Source organism: Cryptotermes secundus, unplaced genomic scaffold (genome assembly GCF_002891405.2).
Source record: "Cryptotermes secundus unplaced genomic scaffold, Csec_1.0 scaffold499, whole genome shotgun sequence".
NCBI lineage: Eukaryota > Metazoa > Arthropoda > Insecta > Blattodea > Kalotermitidae > Cryptotermes > Cryptotermes secundus.
In genome coordinates this window covers 938,612-957,149 of record NW_019738354.1, presented here as the reverse complement: position 1 = coordinate 957,149, position 18,538 = coordinate 938,612, and the positions used below count along the sequence as shown (strand labels likewise).

At 40.8% G+C, this 18,538-nt stretch overlaps 1 protein-coding gene across 7 annotated transcripts in view; it reads left to right on the top strand.

The window, feature by feature from the left end:
• The window catches only part of LOC111870791 (NADPH oxidase 5), a 404,301-nt gene that overhangs the window by 129,068 nt on the left and 256,695 nt on the right, over window positions 1-18,538 (top strand). For 2 of the 7 annotated variants that reach the window (XM_023863329.2, XM_023863326.2), the window contains exons 1-2: window positions 4,809-5,049; window positions 6,911-7,227. The exons of 2 other annotated variants lie outside the window; for them this stretch is intronic. In XM_023863329.2, coding sequence (XP_023719097.1) covers window positions 6,961-7,227 — 267 coding nt within the window. In that variant the 5' untranslated portion in view covers window positions 4,809-5,049; window positions 6,911-6,960. Of the gene's footprint in view, window positions 1-4,800; window positions 5,050-6,548; window positions 7,228-18,538 lie in introns of those variants that run through there. 3 more of the 7 variants (XM_023863327.2, XM_023863328.2, XM_033753999.1) reach the window with 3 other exon arrangements.

Below are 18,538 nucleotides of genomic sequence, written 5' to 3'. Positions count from 1 at the left end.
GCCACGAGTACATCCGCCACGCAAATCCCTCGGATTATAGTCGCTTTCATGGATCAGATCTCGAAATGACTTGCTGTAAAGACAATTTATTCTGTTTTCACTTCTTCCTTTTCAAGGATTTTGCCTCGGCGAGGAAAGGAAAACATAGACACATAAACACAGACAACGGATGCTTGGACTCACAACCGGATCTACCGTCACGACTACATTAGTGACACTGGTAATAGGCTGTGTATGTAAATATAGAATCTAGCTAATATAGCGATTCTCTTTAGACATTTCATTGGTTGTTTGTTCTAAAGCTGCATCTAAGTAGTAACTGGCGCCCATGTAGCGTCTTCCATCGACTTAACTACATGGTCGTTTTTGTCTTCTTCAACATCCGTCGCCTGTAGTCCGCAAGAGAACTATACTGACCGAGCGATCGCCGCTTGTTGACGAAGTTAGTGCTAACTGTAGCGGATATAGGGCGTCGCATGGTCAGCCCAACGGATTCCCACGGCCTTTAATCTCGGAGCCGCTGTTTCCTTGAAATAACTCCTCAGTTATCTTCACGAGGCTGAGTGGACCCTGTTCCAGACCCAATACTTCTCAGAAAATGTGGTAGTCCCGGGAATCAAAACCGGGACCTCTGGATGTTCAGCCGGGAACTCTGACCACTAGACTACTCAGGCGGTCCCCGTTCAGCCTATTATGTAATGTTTTACACATATACCTAAGAACGTAAGTTTTAAAGCAGGTTTTCCTATAGATACACACACATTAACCTTTAACGAAATGTAAATTATTGTGGATAAACTAGGAAGAAACCACTCATGGAAGGACACAGTTTTGCAGGCGTTTAGGAACAGTCGGTTGCTGTGGATGTTTGGGCCTAAACTAAAGCAAGAAAAGTTTCGAAAGAAGTTTTGAATATTATAAATATATCAATAAATTATTGCTCAAACCTTTATATATTTGTAAGATTTGAGGCTTTCACGGCGGTGACTATGAAGAAAGCAGTCTTCTGGGATTTGGCGCCGTGTATATGTGGTGTTAACCGACGTTTCGGAGGAACGTATCGCCTCCATCTTCAGGGTAGAAGAAAAAATATATAAGAAATCTGCAAGCAAAGAGACCGTGAGAACCGGTAAAAGCAGACACCACATATTCACGGTGCCAAATCCCAGAAGACTGCTTTCTTTATATATTTGTTTATCTTTTAAAACACAGTGATTGTTTTGTGCCGCATATTTCAACATTGAAAATCTCTGCATTTTTAGAGTATGTTTATGGATTTCATATATTTTTCAGAATGAAAAGAGTTTATATTCCCACATAGCGGCAACCCATGTTGTTATGCTCCCTTAGCATAAAACGTCTCGCCCGTTTCCTCCCTTTGATTAGTTACCTCGGCGTACAGACGGTACAGTGCGTCTACAGCATTCTCTGTGAATGTGGCAGCAGCTATATTGGCAAAACAGGGAGACCTGTAGCCGTGCTACTGCGTGAACGCAGGTTCAGTCTCCAACAGGGTCTTCTAGAAAAATCGAAATTAGCCCAACATGCCTATAAAGAGGGCCATAAGGTATGCTGGGACGATGCTAGGAGTGTGGAAATTGAAAGTAACAGCAGGTATAGGAAATAAAGAAATCGGCCCATGTGGTGTGCTTATCCAATCAAATCAGCTAACCCGCTTTGGACATTTCTCCTGCTTGGCTCCACCTTATCAGCAATGACGTTAGAAACTCACGTGGATGATCAGTTTGATCTGACAGACTCTTCGTGGGTTTCTATAAGATTTTAGTCCCGAGTATTCAGTTTTAACTCCACAGATGGCACTAGTGATCGGGAAAAAAATTGTTTTGCAACGCGAAATTCTCCACTTAATCCTATGCGTTGGATTTCATAGTCTGGGTTTGTTAGTTAGGTTTATTGCATAAGATTTTGAACTTCCATTCTATCTTAGTTATATGTCTGTACATGCTTTATCACAATTTTTATTGTACATTTTTCTTGTTATCTCCCTTCGTCATGTCCTGGTCTCAGATATTTGTACAGCTGTAGTTCTGCTGAAATGGGTTGTCCAGTGATAGAGTTTAGTTTTTTCTAAGGGACCTATCAGAGGAGGTATCTCCATTTCCTTCAGCTAAGGACGGAAAGAGGTTTAGTTTTGGAAACGTTGTGTTCTCTACTTCTTTTAGAACACCGGATGATGGACAAAGTCCAAACACCCAGTGAGTCTGAGTGTTGTATGCCATTGTTAGAACCCTATAAGTCGGGTCCATATTACTCGTGCTCGTGTGACTCGCTATGCTCGCGAGTAATGTGGACGATATGACAAGTCACGAGACAAGCAAATTTTAAATTTTTAATTAAAAAACTATATCCAATAAATAAAAATACGACTACAGCCTATACACACTAAGAGTAAATATACGGATCCTCACGCGCCGAAGCCTGGCGAGCAACTGAAATAGTGTGGACGAAGATTTACGAGCACAAGTAAAAGCCAGATGAGACTCCCGACGAGCACGAGTAATGTGGACGCGCCTTTAGAATCTAAGGGAGGAGGAAGGGGAATATAATGAAATTGGAGGACGTAATTTGGAGAAGATTAAGAAGATGAACTAAAACAGAGAGAAGGAAGAAATTGAGCCTAATATAGGACGGAAAGAGAGAAAATTAAGACAAACCATCGGCACCAGAGCGAGAAAGTTGGGCGAAGCGGATATAGGGGAGATAAATATAAAACAGAAGCTAAATAAGAATAAAATAAGGAACGCTAAGCAAGAAAAAGTGAGACACAAAATCCAATATCGAAGGTGTAACGGTTTGTGGGTGTGTGTGGAACGGTTGGTATGCAAGCGAGTAAGGGCAGCCACTCCCATCGTAATCACGCGATAAGCGAAGAGAAACACGCAAGCGTAATGGGACTTACAAAAACCGTCCGATCCATGAATGATCCGTCTCACTGATTCTTCCGGAAGACGTCTTGAGGACCTAGTCGCGAAGAAACTTGATTTTCAAACAGGCTCAACTCCGAATTACTTTTTTTATTTTGTGGTAATTTGATACTCTGTAGAAGTACGCAACCTGTGTGAGAAGCGTTTCGGCTGTCATTTGCGTGACGTGCAGATCACTCCCAGCTTCTTGGAATGAGGACCAAGTAGTATTGGTGGTCATTAAGGCAGACATGTAAGCTAAGGTCAATACCAAATTTGGGCGTTCCTAACGTTAAAATAAATCTGCTATCTCTAGTTATTAGAGCCGAGTTCTGTAGTGGCAAATTAAAATACTAATCTAACTCCATGGAGCTGATTCCTTCTTGAAAAGCTACCCGTTTCTCAGCTACTCAAGAATTTCCTAACAGTTTATGAACCCCGAAAGTTCATTACCGTGTTCATAAGAACCCGCTAGCGAGCAGTAAATTCGTTGTGTTTTATTGGGGTTTACACCATTAGTAGCTCGGCTTAATAAAACTGTCTAAAACAGCATATGTCTTTTATCTGACAGCACAGTAAGAACACTACCACATAAGGGGACAGTAAATAGGAGACAACACAATATAGTGGATAGCAAAATAATGGCATGTGAAACCCTCACTTCATTCTTAAAGTAGGCTTATGTACAGCAGCAAGATGGCAAGAACATCAAATTGCGAATTAGCTGATCTAATTTGCTTTCAAGAATCTTACGTCGAACACTATTAAATATATAAGATTATATTCTATTCTTCTGTCTGGTAATCGTATTTTAGGAGTTTTATGCTTAATTTTCTTCAGCCTAGGTCGTTTATCCAGAGGGCCCGACCAGGTCCGAGGCTTTATGTACATTTTCGTAACAAGCTTATTTTTTAGGGTGATGAGTTGTTGGCTCCACGCCCAACCCTCAAGCTGGAGGAGCACCCTTGTCGGCTGTCCGCGACTGCTTATTCTTTATATTCGCAGCTTCCCTCCATATCTGGATGGCGTCTTCTCCATCCGCAGCCTGAGGACGCGCCATGCCGGGGTGACAAGGGACCCACCTAGTAGCACGAATGGGGGAGAAGAGGAATGCGTAGAGGATAGTGGCGAGAAAGCCAGAAGGAAAGAGACCACTGGGAAGATCAAGGCGTAGGTGGGTGGACAATATTAAATTAGATCTTGGAGAGATAGAATGGGATTATATTGATTGGATTGATCTGGCTCAGGATAGGGACCAGTGGAGGGCTCTTGTGAATATGGTAATGAACCTCCGGGTTCCATAAAATGCTGGGAAATTGTTGAGTAGCTGTAGAATTGGCTCCTCAAGAAGGGCTAAGCTCCATGAATAAGTTTATGCTTAATTAAAACCACCATGAAGGTGAAGTATTTCTGTCGTAACATATAAGGCGACGTTAACGTTTTATATTTAATATAAAAATATGCAGGTGTGTCAGATGGTTTTTATTAATATGAATAAAACAACCACAATAATGACGTTTTTAAAGTGACACAATGAATATCCAAATACCGAGGAAACCCACGAAAATAGTCAGCACAACCAACAAACTGGCCGGGATTCGAAGAAGTCTGGAGTTCCACTGCTACACCTGCGGTTGAGAAAACGTCGTTAAATAAATTACGAGCCTGCAAGTAGCGCTGATAGATCGGTGTAAGCAGTCAGCCACATGGACTCGAACAGGAAACTTTCCGAGATCGAAGGAGAGGGACTTGTAGGTAGGCCTACGTTTCTATGCTCGTGGTCAGATCACCTGTCTGGTATGTGAACTGTGATCCGGGTGGCGCTGGTGTGTTGCGGCCAGCCTCTCGCGCGCTTACCGAGCAGTTCAGTGTGTATGTCGGCCGCGCACAGCCGAAACGTGTGCCAGGAGCGGTGAGAGTGTCCCCCTCCCCCCCAAGAAGTGTGTGCAAGGTGGTTTGGGGTTTTCGTTTGGTGGACAGTGTGAAAATCGTTTGTTTGTGTTTCGTTTAAAACATCTCGATTCAGTGTGATTTTTCAGATTAAAGATTTGTTAGAAAACCTCCGATGTAGATTTATATGAAGACTGATTGATTGATTAATTGATTTAATTGTGATCGTAAGATGGTAGAGACATTTTGCTACTTTCATTAACGTATTTGCGTTGCTTTTGCCCCTAAATTCCTGCAGTGTATTAGTCTGTCTTGGGTTCCTTTGGATTAAGTTACGTGAACAGTTGGCCGCGCCTTTGCTCAAGCGGTTAGTCGCTGGCTTCCCACCGCGGCGGCCCGGGTTCGATCCCGGGGTCTGGTCAAGTGGGATTTGTGGTGGACAAAGTGGCGCTGGGGCAGGTTTTCTCCAAGTACTTCGGTTTCCCCTGCCAATCTTCATTCCACCAATTGCTCCACAATCACACTCACCTATCATCTGGGGCTGGTACAATAGGCCAGAAGTAGCCGCAGTACAAGGGACTTAGTCCCACCCCACTAACAATACAAAAATACGTGAAAAGTTGAAATGATTTAATTCAGTAAAGCTCAGTGGTTAGTATATATACCACCATGTCTAACGTTAGGAAACTGCACTTTGCCCACAGAGTGCATATAAATGCTTCAATTATTCTCAAAACAAAGTCAATTTTTCTCTGATTGGCATATACGAGTAGATCTTTGTAATTGGAACGCAGTGTGTTTTCTGTGACTTCGAAAGAGAATAGAAAGAGGAGTTTTAAATATTACTTAGATGTATTTGAGGCTTCAGGAGATTAAACCATTCCGTAAGGTTTGAAACTAAATTCAGTTATTGATAAAGATGTTCAATTGCGATGGTAAGATTACACCGATATTCCGATAAATTGGTATAAAATATGTTGCCTTTATATACAAATTCTTGCATATTTTATATCTTGTTCGGTTCATTTTCACTAAGTTCTGTGAAAATTTGAAATGGTATAAGCCGTGACATCAGGATTAATTTAGAAACACCAAAGTTATGGCTGCATGAATCCAGATTTGATTGTCAGCATTGCTCTTTCATTTGTTTTGGTAATTATTGATCTACGAATGATGATAGGCTGAAATAAACTGTTTGAGAAGTACAAAATAAAATACCATTTTCTTTTGCTTTCATAATAAGACTTACTAAATAAATATCTAATATTCACTTAATGATAAAAACAATTGTTGGTGACAAATATTTATTTTACTGATATGTAATTCAACGTAACTGTGTATATTTATTTGAGTTCGAACTATTATTCCCGATTTACTATTATTTTATTTATTACTGCATCCTATTTCGCTTCAGTTCAGTGCTACGGATACTGGTGTTTTGTCTATAGTGTTAACAAAGCACATAGGACCTGTAGATGAGGTCTATAATATATTCTTAAGCGTGTTCTTGTATGAGAAATTGTAGTACAGCCTAAATATTTAGATCAACTTTACTAAAAATAATTGAAGATTAAATTTGTGGATAAATGAAATTTCTTATTTTAATCGATACTCTAGCTTCGATTACTGCTCCACGCAATAGCATTATTATTTGTTAATTACATTAAATCATTCTGCTTACGACATGTTTTAGGTCAAATTGTTTTAATCTGCGAAAGAAAAACTCAACAGTTCTCCTCAAATATTTTCACATTTAATTTCATATTCATAAAGGGTTTTTATTAAATTTCTACTTCAGTAATTAAGAGGCTGCTTGCCGTTTCCTCCTTGTGAACGTTTGAACTGATATACGTAATTGCGTTCTTATTATACCTGTACTGTTTTTCATTGACTATGCATACATTGATTTCATCATCGTAATCTTGATTCATCAAATTAAAAAGATTGTTAAGTGTCGATTTAATGAATCGATCAGCAGACTGACTGTTACGCTAACATTAAAGTCCTTTTGGGCAAGCAGAGGCTGGTATTATAAAGTGGTTTATTAATCCATCAGTCAGTATACTAAATTAACCAGACCCACATTGTTATTGCAGTGTAAACACATCCACCTATCGAATTCCCCGTTATTTATATGTGATACTGCATGACGGAAACCGCTGGAACAGGGGGCCTCGCGCCCCAAAATGGGGAAATAATGGAAGATCCCTACAAGAATAATAGCGTGGGTGGCGAAGTGTACAGACCATTGCCGCCGACACCGACAAACTCCCTGAAGATGTCATCGATGGAGGAGGAAAGCGTTCGGGACAGGCTGAGGACTTCTCTGTTGAAACAGTGTTCCGACATTCTGAAAGCGGACGGAGCGACTCGATACACTCGCGATGCCTTCAGGAGGCTGTTTCAGGACAAGGTAGGCCCTCCGTGAACCGCGGCCCGTTATCGTAGTCACATAACATATAGGACTAGCAGTGATGAAATGTTTTAGTCTAAAGCTCTGTCGTGTTTGTTCATCTCCCTCCAAAAGAACGGGTTCCTTAAAGACAGTTCCATGGTTAAACTGAGATGGTATTTCGCTGTATCTTCTTATTTCTCTTTCCTCCGGGGTAAAATGTGTAGTATGTGACTTCAGGGGTCCTGTATTCTTGTATCCTGTCCACGTGTTTGGAGATTAGCCCTGTAAAACACAGTGGTTACTATATGTACCATAAGTATTCTTGCATTCTATCCATATGTTTTGAGTTTAGCCTTATAAAACACAGTGGTTACTATATGTACCAAATGTATTCTTGCATTTTGTCCATATGTTTTGAGTTTAGCTATATAAAACAGTGGTTTTAGTCCCCAAGCGAACTATACCGACCGAGCGACCGCCGCTTGTCGGCGGGATGTTAGTGCCAACTTTAGCGGATAGAGGGTGTCTCGTGGTCAGCACAACAAATCCCCACGGCCGTTAATTTCGGTTTTATAGCCCGGACATATATATATTTCATAATTCCATGCACACTTTATACAGTGTTTTCGGGGTGCTACGAATCGTTTATTTAAAATGTCGAGAAATAGCAGAACGTGTTTAATTTCGTAGATTTCAGTATAATAATACAGGAAAGAAAGACCGATTTGAAAATGATAACCATTCGCAGCCTGGGAAGTGTTAAAGAGTAAATTTAATTGTGGCCCCTGAAATGTACGACAGGCATCCAGTCCCACGAACCCTCATACCCAACTCAGTCCATAAGCACACAGACTAAGTGCGAAGGGGTAGGCCTCGTGTTTCCATTGCTCCGTTATTTTTAACCCTGATTGCTCATACAGCGGCTCCTTGTGTCTGCAATCCGGGCCTGTAGACCACTTCATCCTAGCAGTACCTCAAGGATATCTAACTGAACTGTATGGAATAAGGATATTTCTCAGCACAATTTTCATCCTGCTTGAACCAAAAATATGTATAATTATTATCTTCAAGGTTTCAATGATTTAAATATGTACATTTTAATTTTACTTACTTACTTACTTACTTACTTACTCATGGAATTGAGCCCTTCTGGAGGAGCCGCCAATTCTGCAGCTACTCAACAATTTCCCAGCATTTTATGGAACCCGAAGGTTCATTACCGTTTTCACAAGAGCCCTCCACGGGTCCCTATCCTGAGCCAGATCAATCCAATCAATACCATCCCATCCTATCTCTCTAAGGTCCATTCTAATATTGTCCACCCACCCACGCCTTGGTCTTCCCAGTGGTCTCTTTTCGTCTGGCTTTCCCACCAATATCCTATACATTCCTCGTCTCCCCCATTCGTGCTACATGCTCTGCCCACCTCATCTTCCTTGACTTGATCATTCTAATTATACTTAGAGAAGAGTACAAGTTGTGAAGCTCCTCATCAGTACATTTTAATTTACTGATGTTAATTTGGAATTTCTTACACGTATATGTTTGGGGTAGATAGGTTTTTTTTTCCTTTGGCGCTACAATCCAATTTGAGCCTTGGCCTACCTCCATGAAACTCTTCATTCCACTTCGGTTTACTAGATCATAGATATTCGGTAGGACACCTTGGACTGGTGATCAGCTCGTCCGAGGCCTCTACCTGTACAGAAACACAGGAAAAGGCACATACACACACAGACACTAATCATTCGTACCCTGAGTGAGTCTCGAACCCACGATCTCGGCTTCCCAGCGAGCGAAGACAGTGCATTCTTTAGACCGCTCGGCTACCGTGACCAGTCATAGATAGGTTTACGTTGTATAAATATTACTGTGGCATCGATTAATCGAAATACAAATATATTCATTATAAATACGTTCATTCGGTACTGGCCGTGGTGCAGCAGGAAGCCAAATTGTGCTGTTAAAGTAAGGAAACATTACCTAATAGTAGTTATATTACACATTATTTATATCAAGTAGGATCATATTCATATTAATAAAACTCACATACAGACTGATGTGGTGAATAATTAAATCTACTCCAATGTTAAATCCAATGAGATACTGTAATCGCTCTGTGTCTCTTTTGGTTGACGCTAACCTAGTTATGGTCGGTTAACTTGACAGTACGTTCATAATAGTATCCCTAAAAGACTACCGTAGTTTTAAAATATTTTTTCTTACCGTTAAAGCAAAGTTAAATTTAGGAGACAGATATTATGCGCTGGAAATGTTATAATTTTTCCCACGTCGGTATTTTCTAGTGCCGCCATTTTGTACTGTAGACTGTAGAGATTTAGTAAGGGTACGTATTACGTCATTCATGAAAGTCTGTCATTTCATTCGATAATTATTAGAGGCACAGGCACGCAAACGTGGTGATAGCATACGCCTATTTTCTTGGGAAAATAAGGATTGTATGTTGAAATATAAACACCATTGAGAAGATTGCTGCTTTGTGGGATATATGACGCCGGATAATGTAGTAGAGAAATACTAGCGTTCGTCCGAAACTTCGGTAAACATCTGCCAGACTACACAACCTCACATCCCAATAAACTATATTCTTTATAGAACCTAAAATTTGGCATGAAATAAGACTATAATCTCCTCCTCTAAACTGTGAATAACGTGTTGTCCAAACATAAATAAGCCTAAGATATAACAGCCAAAGTGATCCAAACATCCGAGCACCCAATTCGCTGGTAATCTTGCACCGTGCTTGTGAGAACCCGTCTTCTCTTCCTGCTACGAAGGTGTGCTCTCCTGATTGAGGTATTTGTTAATTTCCTTATTATTCTCATTAATCCACCTTGAAATAGGCCTTTACAACTAAATTCAAGATTCTCCCCTTCACAATTTACATTTCATGCAGCATGTGCACGTGATAAAGCGTCTGTCCAGAACAGTCGCCAGTCACATCTATTTTTGGGGTCAAGATGTGTGGATCTGGAGCTTCCCCCTTACGTCTCAGTGAGGCCGCGCCATAGCTCAAGAAGAGTACAAGTTGCTTCCCACCGCGGCGGCCCGGGTTCGATTCCGGGTTTGGTCTAGTGGGATTTGTGGTGGACAAAGTGGCACTGGGGCGGGTTTTCTCCGAGTACTTCGGTTTCCCCTGCCAATCTTCATTCCACCAATTGCTCCACAATCACCCTCACCTATCATCTGGGGCTGGTACAATAGGCCAGAACTGGCCGCAGTGCAAGGGACTTAGTCCCACCCCACTAGCAATAAAAAAGGTCTCAGTGGCGTGATGATTAACTAAATAAGCCAGGACACAGCTTTACTTTTATCATCTGAATGAAACATTGAAAGAAAAATAGGGAATTTGGAGAGACGATGGATATATGGGATGCGGGGAATTGGACAGAAAGGAGCCTCACAGTACGTATTTAATACTTCACACTATTATATTTAGAGTCAAATTATGTCATGAAGAATTAGACAGGTAAAATATATACTTATTTCCATGTATATTTAATCCTTTAAATGGAGGTGGTGCTCATATATATACCGACTGGTTTAACGTTGAAAAACTCATTTCACTGAAAAAGTGTACGCCAGCTTGGTAGTATCAGTTGGTTCTCGGAATAAATAGGGACTTCCCTTAACTGAATTATCTTCGAAGTAAATATATGGCGATTTTCTCTGATGTAAGAACTAACCTTTCTTATATTATTCTGACCAGTTTCCACTTTAAAGAGCCGAGGGGAGGGAGGAAAATAACAGAAGACCCAATTTACTGTAATCGTTTTCAGGTTTCTTCACTTGCTTGATGCATGTTCCTGTAGTCTAAGTTTCGCCGTGTCCGCTAGGGGACGTACAGAACTGCGATGCCTGGAGCTGACACTAAGCTGTTTGGTACCTTTCTTTTGAATGGGTCGCACAGTGAACTGCACTGAACTTCATCTGACCCATATACGTACTGACACACTGAGTGGTATACACACTCACTGTACGTACGTTGTGGTAGGTTACGGTCCATGTCTGAAGTCATGGCTAGAAATACAATTTGCTAACTGAACCATCCTACTTTCTGTTGTGAGCTGCCCGCATTACAAATATGTCAGAGAAGTTGCCTATGGATCACGGAGTATCAGCAGGGTTGTTACGGAGTAACTTCACTACTCATTCGTCGTGCAGATCTTCTTGAAAAGATAGTAGTTACTCAGCTGGTCAAGTTGTTCCTTTTTCTGGAACCCGAAAATCATCCTTACATTCATAAAAGGCAGCCATTGGTTCTCATCATTCCACACAGTCACACTTTGTTTCTCTAATATCAATTCCATATTATTCTCCCGTCTGTGCCTATGCATTCCAAGCGTCTACTTCTTTCAGGTTTTCCTACCGTAGAGTTCTGTACATATATACAGGGTGTTTCACGACTTTAGAGCATAACTGCAGAAGGCGATTTCCTAGGTCTTTGTGATCAAAAAAGTTCATATAAACATGTGTCCGATTTTGACGGTTTCTGAGTTATGACCGTTTCTTCATTCCCGTACACGCCATCGTGTGAACAGCATTTGTCAGCTGGCGGGTCACTATTTTTAACCAGCTACAGACAGAGCGTTCTCGTTATCTCGACACTTGAGAGCTACCTAAGGCGTGGTGGGTTGGTATGTCTGGCGCGGTTCACAACAGAGCGGCAGCCTGTATTGCGGCCGGCGGTGGCATTTTCGAAAATCAGCTTTAAGCACTAATAAATTCAAATTAAAGGTAATTTCACGAAGTTAACTCTGCATTTATACTTTAAATGTATCATGTATTATGCCGGTTTATTGTTTTGTTCCGTTTATTGTCAGTAATCGTTACATGCTATTCTGAGTTTAAAACGGTCATAACTCCATAACCGTCCAAAATCGGACCCATGTTTATATGAATTTTTTTTATCACAAAGACCTAGGAAATCACCTCCTGCAGTTATGACCTAAAGTCGTGAAACACCCTGTATATATATCACCATCTCAACATATTTTGCCTGTCTGATCGTTCTTGATTTAATTTGACTGTAAATGTGATAATTTGAAGAGGTAGGTACCTGCTATTAAGCTCCTTCTTGTCCAGTTCTCCTCATCCCATTGATTCATTGTCTCTCCAAGCTCCGTGTATTTCTTTCAGTACTTTCTTCGTTCATGATACGGATGTAATGCCGTCTTGTAGTGCACTCAATTTCATATGTCGCTTCTTACTACATGTTTCGGCAACATAACCTATTACATTGTTTGCCAACTTGTGTCTTTCATAAAATCATTTAGAAAGTACATTATTCGTCAACTATAATAAAATTTGTATATACTAAAACTTGTTAAGATTATTCATCTATACGTCTAAATTCAAACTCGCTTATAGTATGGTTCGTCCACTATAGGAGTCGTGCAACAGGACGCTAAAATACAACTTTCTTCCTTCTTATGATAAAGGTAAAACTGTCTCCTGGTCTATTTAATTAACCACCATGCCATTGATACGTAAGGTGGGGGGTGAAGCAATAGCTCCATTCTTCTTGACCTCCACATCAGATGTATTTGAGTGGCCATCTTCACGTCTGCGATACTTTACCCCCATGGAAAACAGCCCCGTTAGCCATTGGCTAGGAGGCTGAGTAGAACCTGGAGAAATTCTGCAAACTGTGGAGAAACGAAAATGTTTTGCCTCTGCCGGGAATCGTAGGTCTGCATATAATTTCAATACCATGAAATATATTGTGGACTTCTCTTTTGTATATGATTAATTTTGCTTTACGCCCTACATGTTTCGACTACCTGGAAAATCATCATTAGGGCATGAGTTGATTAGCAAGAAAACTATAGATTTAATTATTTCTTTGTAACGTATGCGTAAAATATACGTAATTCTTTAAAAGAGTAGTAATTAAACCTCATCTGATAAACACGTTTGCATGCAAATCCTTTAGTTATGATTTAGATGTCATTTGCAATAGAGGCCTACTTTCCCTATTCATTTACATTGAACGGTGCTGATAATATGAAATACAACGCAACGACCATAAAAACTAATTTTAAGATTAGTTTGTTACACATTTCCAGGTTCCATAAACATAGAGAACATTTGACCAACTGAACAAATGTAAACGTTTAATGGCAGATTCTTGACCAATTTTTACTTCAGCGGGACTGAAACTTTCAAGCTCTCCGCTCTACATAGTAAGATCAGCGAGATGAAGCGAGCACCTTGAGATTTACAGCCCATTGCAAACGTACGGACGGAGATTACACACCAGTTTAGAGATGGGCTGCATTGAAAGGCCATGTTCGAGTCAAGATCTACTCATCAATATACAGATCGTTGCATCTCTTTGAGCGAAGTCAGTTGAAAATTCATGGAACGTTAAGGTATACAAACAAATAATTACATCGTATGAAAATTCTGTCTATAGAAACTAATGATGTATTGATTACCGGACTGAAAAAGACGCAGATTCGCAGGCGAATGGATCCAAGTGTAAGCGAATTTTTCAGTATAATTATTGAGAAATTTGGGATTTCATATTGTAGTCTCTGCTCCATTTTAAGAAGGCTTAGGTGATTCGAAAGTGACAGTTCGTAGTAAAGTGACAACGATTATTATCCGTTAGAAATTTAAAGCTGTGCTGTAAAGGATTTTCAATCTACAATGAAGTAGTGGATTTGGAACCGAGTCTACTCAGCTTCGTGAGGATAACTGAGGAGCTGTTTCAAGGAAATAGCGGCTCCGGCCTGGGGAGTCGTTGCGCTGACCACGTGACACCCTCTATCCGCTAAAGTTGGCACTAACTTCCCGCCGACAAGCGGCGGTCGCTCGATCGGTATAGTTCGCTTGCTGACTAAAACCACAGTTTTTTTTTAGTAGGAGAGACTCGATTCGACGCGACTGGACTCCATTTGTTTCGTGTGTCAGTGGTCTCTGAGGATGTACACCGAATTCAGTTGGCTCAGAACAGGGTCTGCGTCAGGTTTTCAGGTTCATTAAAAGTAGGAGCTTTCGTGACCAGGCGGACAACTGTAAGCTTTTCAAGGAATATCCTGTAGATGTACCATGATTATTCAGTCTGTCAGGTTGAAGACAGGTAACTCGGAGGTGGGTGTGAAGCAGACACTTCTCATTGATATTGGCAGTGATTAAGAATACGGAGCAAAGTTGTGTTTGTGTAAGTGTAGCAAATGGAGCTCGTCGTAAGAACTTCTGACGTGAGTTACACCGCTCCGTGACCATTGCATTATCGTTTCACAGCAGGACACGTGCTGCTCGGTTGTCGCAAAAAATCACGAAGAAATTTCAAGCTGTCTAAATGCCTTTCAGAAAGATCGTACGTCGGATTTTGATGAACAATACCAGCCTCAAAATTTGCGGTAGCAAACCTCATTGATGCATTATAGTGAACCAAAATTTTATTATCACGGATATTCAATTTGAAATTAATTGTCCCTATTACACCAATTGAAAACTGTGGCTAATACTGAATACTAGAACAATTAGAGTAATATAATATTAATGCTGTTTATGTGCGGACGGACAGGATATTATAATGGTTAATAGAAGGATGGACCGAAACAGACTGCGAAATTAATAAACGGTGATAATTGTGATGAATGTAACAGCTACATTCGGGTCAATGAAAGAATGAACGGAAATTCTCCCCCACTCGCCTGTCTAGTAGCTGTTTCTCCTTTGCGTGTTTTCCCCCAATCCCACCAATTGTCACGTGTAATTGAGCCTTGTTCCCCTTACAGGCGCTATGCTTGCGTGCTCGATCTGTCATTGGTGTAGAAGGAAGGGGATGTTCACTTTAGGAAGGGGGAGGGAGAGGGAGTAGTCAGCTGACTTGAACTCCCACCCCTCGCATTTTTTCCTTTCACTGATTTAAATGTGACTTCATGGAGCAGAGTCCTAGAAGAAATTCCGCACCGTTATGGAACTCAAAGATTCATTTCCCTGTTCACAAGAGCTTGTCGCTACCTTCAACCAGATACATCCAGTCCATATGTTTACAGTCTAGTTACCTAAGATCTGCTTTAATTCTGTCGTCCTATCTATGCCAACATTTCTCGAATGTTATCTTCCATTTAGATTGTATGACTAAAATTTTGTTTGCATTTCACAAGATAAACTGTACTCGGTATATGGCTCGATCAGATCTAGTTCCTCGATTTGGTCACCCTAAACATATCGACTGAAGCTTATAAATTGCGGAGGTAATGATTGTACAGAATCCTCAGTTACTCTTTATATTCCTCTGTCTGCGGTCCAGATATCTTCCTGAGGCTCCAATTTTCAAAACGTCAAACAACGACAACAATAAAAAGGTAAAGCTATCCCTGTAACTGACCGCGGAGGCTCATAGTGTTGTGAGACGTCGAGGCAGCCACATTTTCTCTAGACAATCGGCTCCCTTACGCGCCGACCGCTCTTTACCCCCCTCCCAAAGAAGAATCCTGATACTCATTTCTGTTAGACTCTGATTCGACCCCAGGATCATAGTTCTGCTGAAAGCGTTATGTCAATTGAAAAATCCAATGACCTCATCGGGAATCGAATCCGGCTTATAGCATTGTGCCTCAACCAACTACGTTATCGCGTGCCCCAATAATAATAATATGAGCCGTGCGCTAAATTTTGTATTTAAGTGACAACAATTAGAAACAAGGGTACGCTCTGTGGAGACATTTAACTCTTGGTGCAACCAGTACTGCACAAGGCGCGACTAAACTAAGTCCTTGGTATAGGCGACATCGGCCATCGTGTTCTGTAAATGTCAGAGGAGAGAGAAGGAGAGGGGACATGTTTAAATGTCACTTTGTGCACGTCATAATTTGCAGGTGAACGAGGGATTTCTGATGACGTACGTAAACTCAACGAAGTCGACGTGTTGCGGACGAATAACTGATTGTGTAAATTCTGTCTTGCGACGGCCTGATCTCCCCTCTAAGGAAACCTACCAAATGTCTGTAACATCCATAGTCTCAGATTAATTCTGAATTAGAACAGGCCAGAGAACTAATACGTCAAAGTAGAAGAAGAAAAAGGAAAAAAAAAAGTAGCTTCTACTTATAAACAAAGGCGGTGATGAGCGAGCGTTAGAGAAATTCCCAAATATTGTGCTCCAACTTCCTTCAGAGAACTAATTTAGTTTGCCATTGAACCATCAGTTGCATGCTGTCTTGTAATAATATGTGATCATGTGTAGGATGCTCATTAGTAGATATTAACTTCACATAATAATCGACCTACGCGCAGCCGTTCCCTACCGAACAGAAAATATCCTCAGTCGTTGAGTTTACACCTGTTAAAGGTCCGTGGGTTTTGGTAGCCTGAAGGCCTTTAGTAATAGGTGTTAGAAGAATAAAACAGATGGTTCTTTTTTTTTAATAATATTCACCTGTGCATTCACTCCGGTTTTTTTCTAGCTCATATGATGGGCACGACTTGCCAAATGGCTCCATTGCTGCAACAGTGTTGGTCTAACTTCTATAAACTACCTGCAATAATATTCCTCGACGGATATGGTGTGGCATGTTGACACAGGGATGTAAAGCTAGTAGGAGGCCTCGAACATTAAAGGTATTCAAGTCCTTGCAAGAAAGCGGTGTTCAGTCCGAGATTTTTCGTGGTTTCCCCAATTTCCTGCCAATAAATGCGGGGGCGAAAATTTTAGATAATCGTTGGCGGCTTCGCTTTATAAAAGAATTGCTAATTATACATAATTCTGTCAGATTTGAAGTTCTCGCGGCATTTAACATCAAGATTACGGTCTTTTGATACGTGTCGCCATGTAGACTGGTAGATGCATGCTAGTGTTCCACCTACACGTTTGTACTCATTTATCAGACTACATGGCGTCACATTCGAGAACACCGCAGTAATTACACTTATTCCCTTAGCTCAATAAAGATCCAGTTTTTTTTTGTATTCGTGACCGGTTCACTGGGACACGCGGCATATTGACTGAGTATTTTTTGTGGTTTCCATCAGTTTCTTGCTATCTGATGTCGTAAGAGTAACTCGCATTGTGCTATGATCGTTTCCTTTCAAAGCATTTGTATTTCCTCATTTTCTTTATTGCTAGTAGGGTTGGAGTAAGTCCCTTGTACTGCGGCCACTTCTGGCCTATTGTACCAGCCCAAGATGATAGGCGAGGGTGATTGTGGAGCAATTGGTGGAATGAAGATTGGCCTGAGAAACCGAAGTACTCGGAGAAAACCTGCCCCAGCGCCACTTTGTCCACCACAAATCCCACTTGACCAGACACGGGATCGAACCCGGGCCGCCGCAATGGGAAGCCAGCGACTAACCGCTTGAGCTATGGCGCTGCCGTAGCATTCGACGTTACAGAGCGCCCTGAATCACTCTCTGCCCAGATAATGTGATCTCTGCATCTCGTTCGAGGACAGATCGCCTGTGCAGTTTAGGAAAATATTTTAAGTAGCATAAATATGAACAGGTCTCGTTTCAGATGTACAGCGATTGGTTAGTCCCGCTCACTAATGCAGTTAGCAAAATATCGGAATCTTCAAAAGTCTTGGCTGCTTGTCACTCTCCGAGTGGGCGGAAGCGAAATATATTTCCCTTAATATGCTCGAGGAGTATGCAGCACTTCCGCCATGTTCACGTATCGACGTTTCTTAATGCAAACGATCGCTCTTTTCGGAACGAAGACCGACCACCCGTTCGCACTGACTGTGTCAAGAACTCTTAAACCTGAAGCAATAAAAACAAATCTACAGTCTTCATAATGTAACTAGTCGGGGCATTTCTTACCACGCCTTAAACGCATATGTTTTTTAATAAGGCACTAAAGTGAATAAGAAGAATTTGTAAACATCAGCTTGGGGAGAAACCTGTTTAAAGAAATTCATGTAATTTGACTCACCATTTATATATATGAAGTCTGAATGTAAATTTTGGTACGATAAAGAGGAAATAAAAGTAAATGGTTTAAAATCTGGTTGTACGAGTATGTATTATATGAAATGTTCTTATTATATGATATTTATTACGTGCTAAGTTCGGGCTAATATTTATTTGTGTGTGGTCAGATTATTTCTGGAACACGAGAGAAATCCCCTGATTTACAAAATGGGATCTCATAGATCGGTTCTTAGGCATGTTAATGATTATGTAACAGGTTTATTGGTTGGGTATCAAGAGCCTGCCTTGAAATATGTACAGCCTTACATATCTAAATATTTATATATGATTTTAATAACTGGTTTCATGAACGTTATATCAATTAGAATTTTATCAAATGATTATCTCATCATATGGTGATGTTGAAGACAAATGTGTTGTA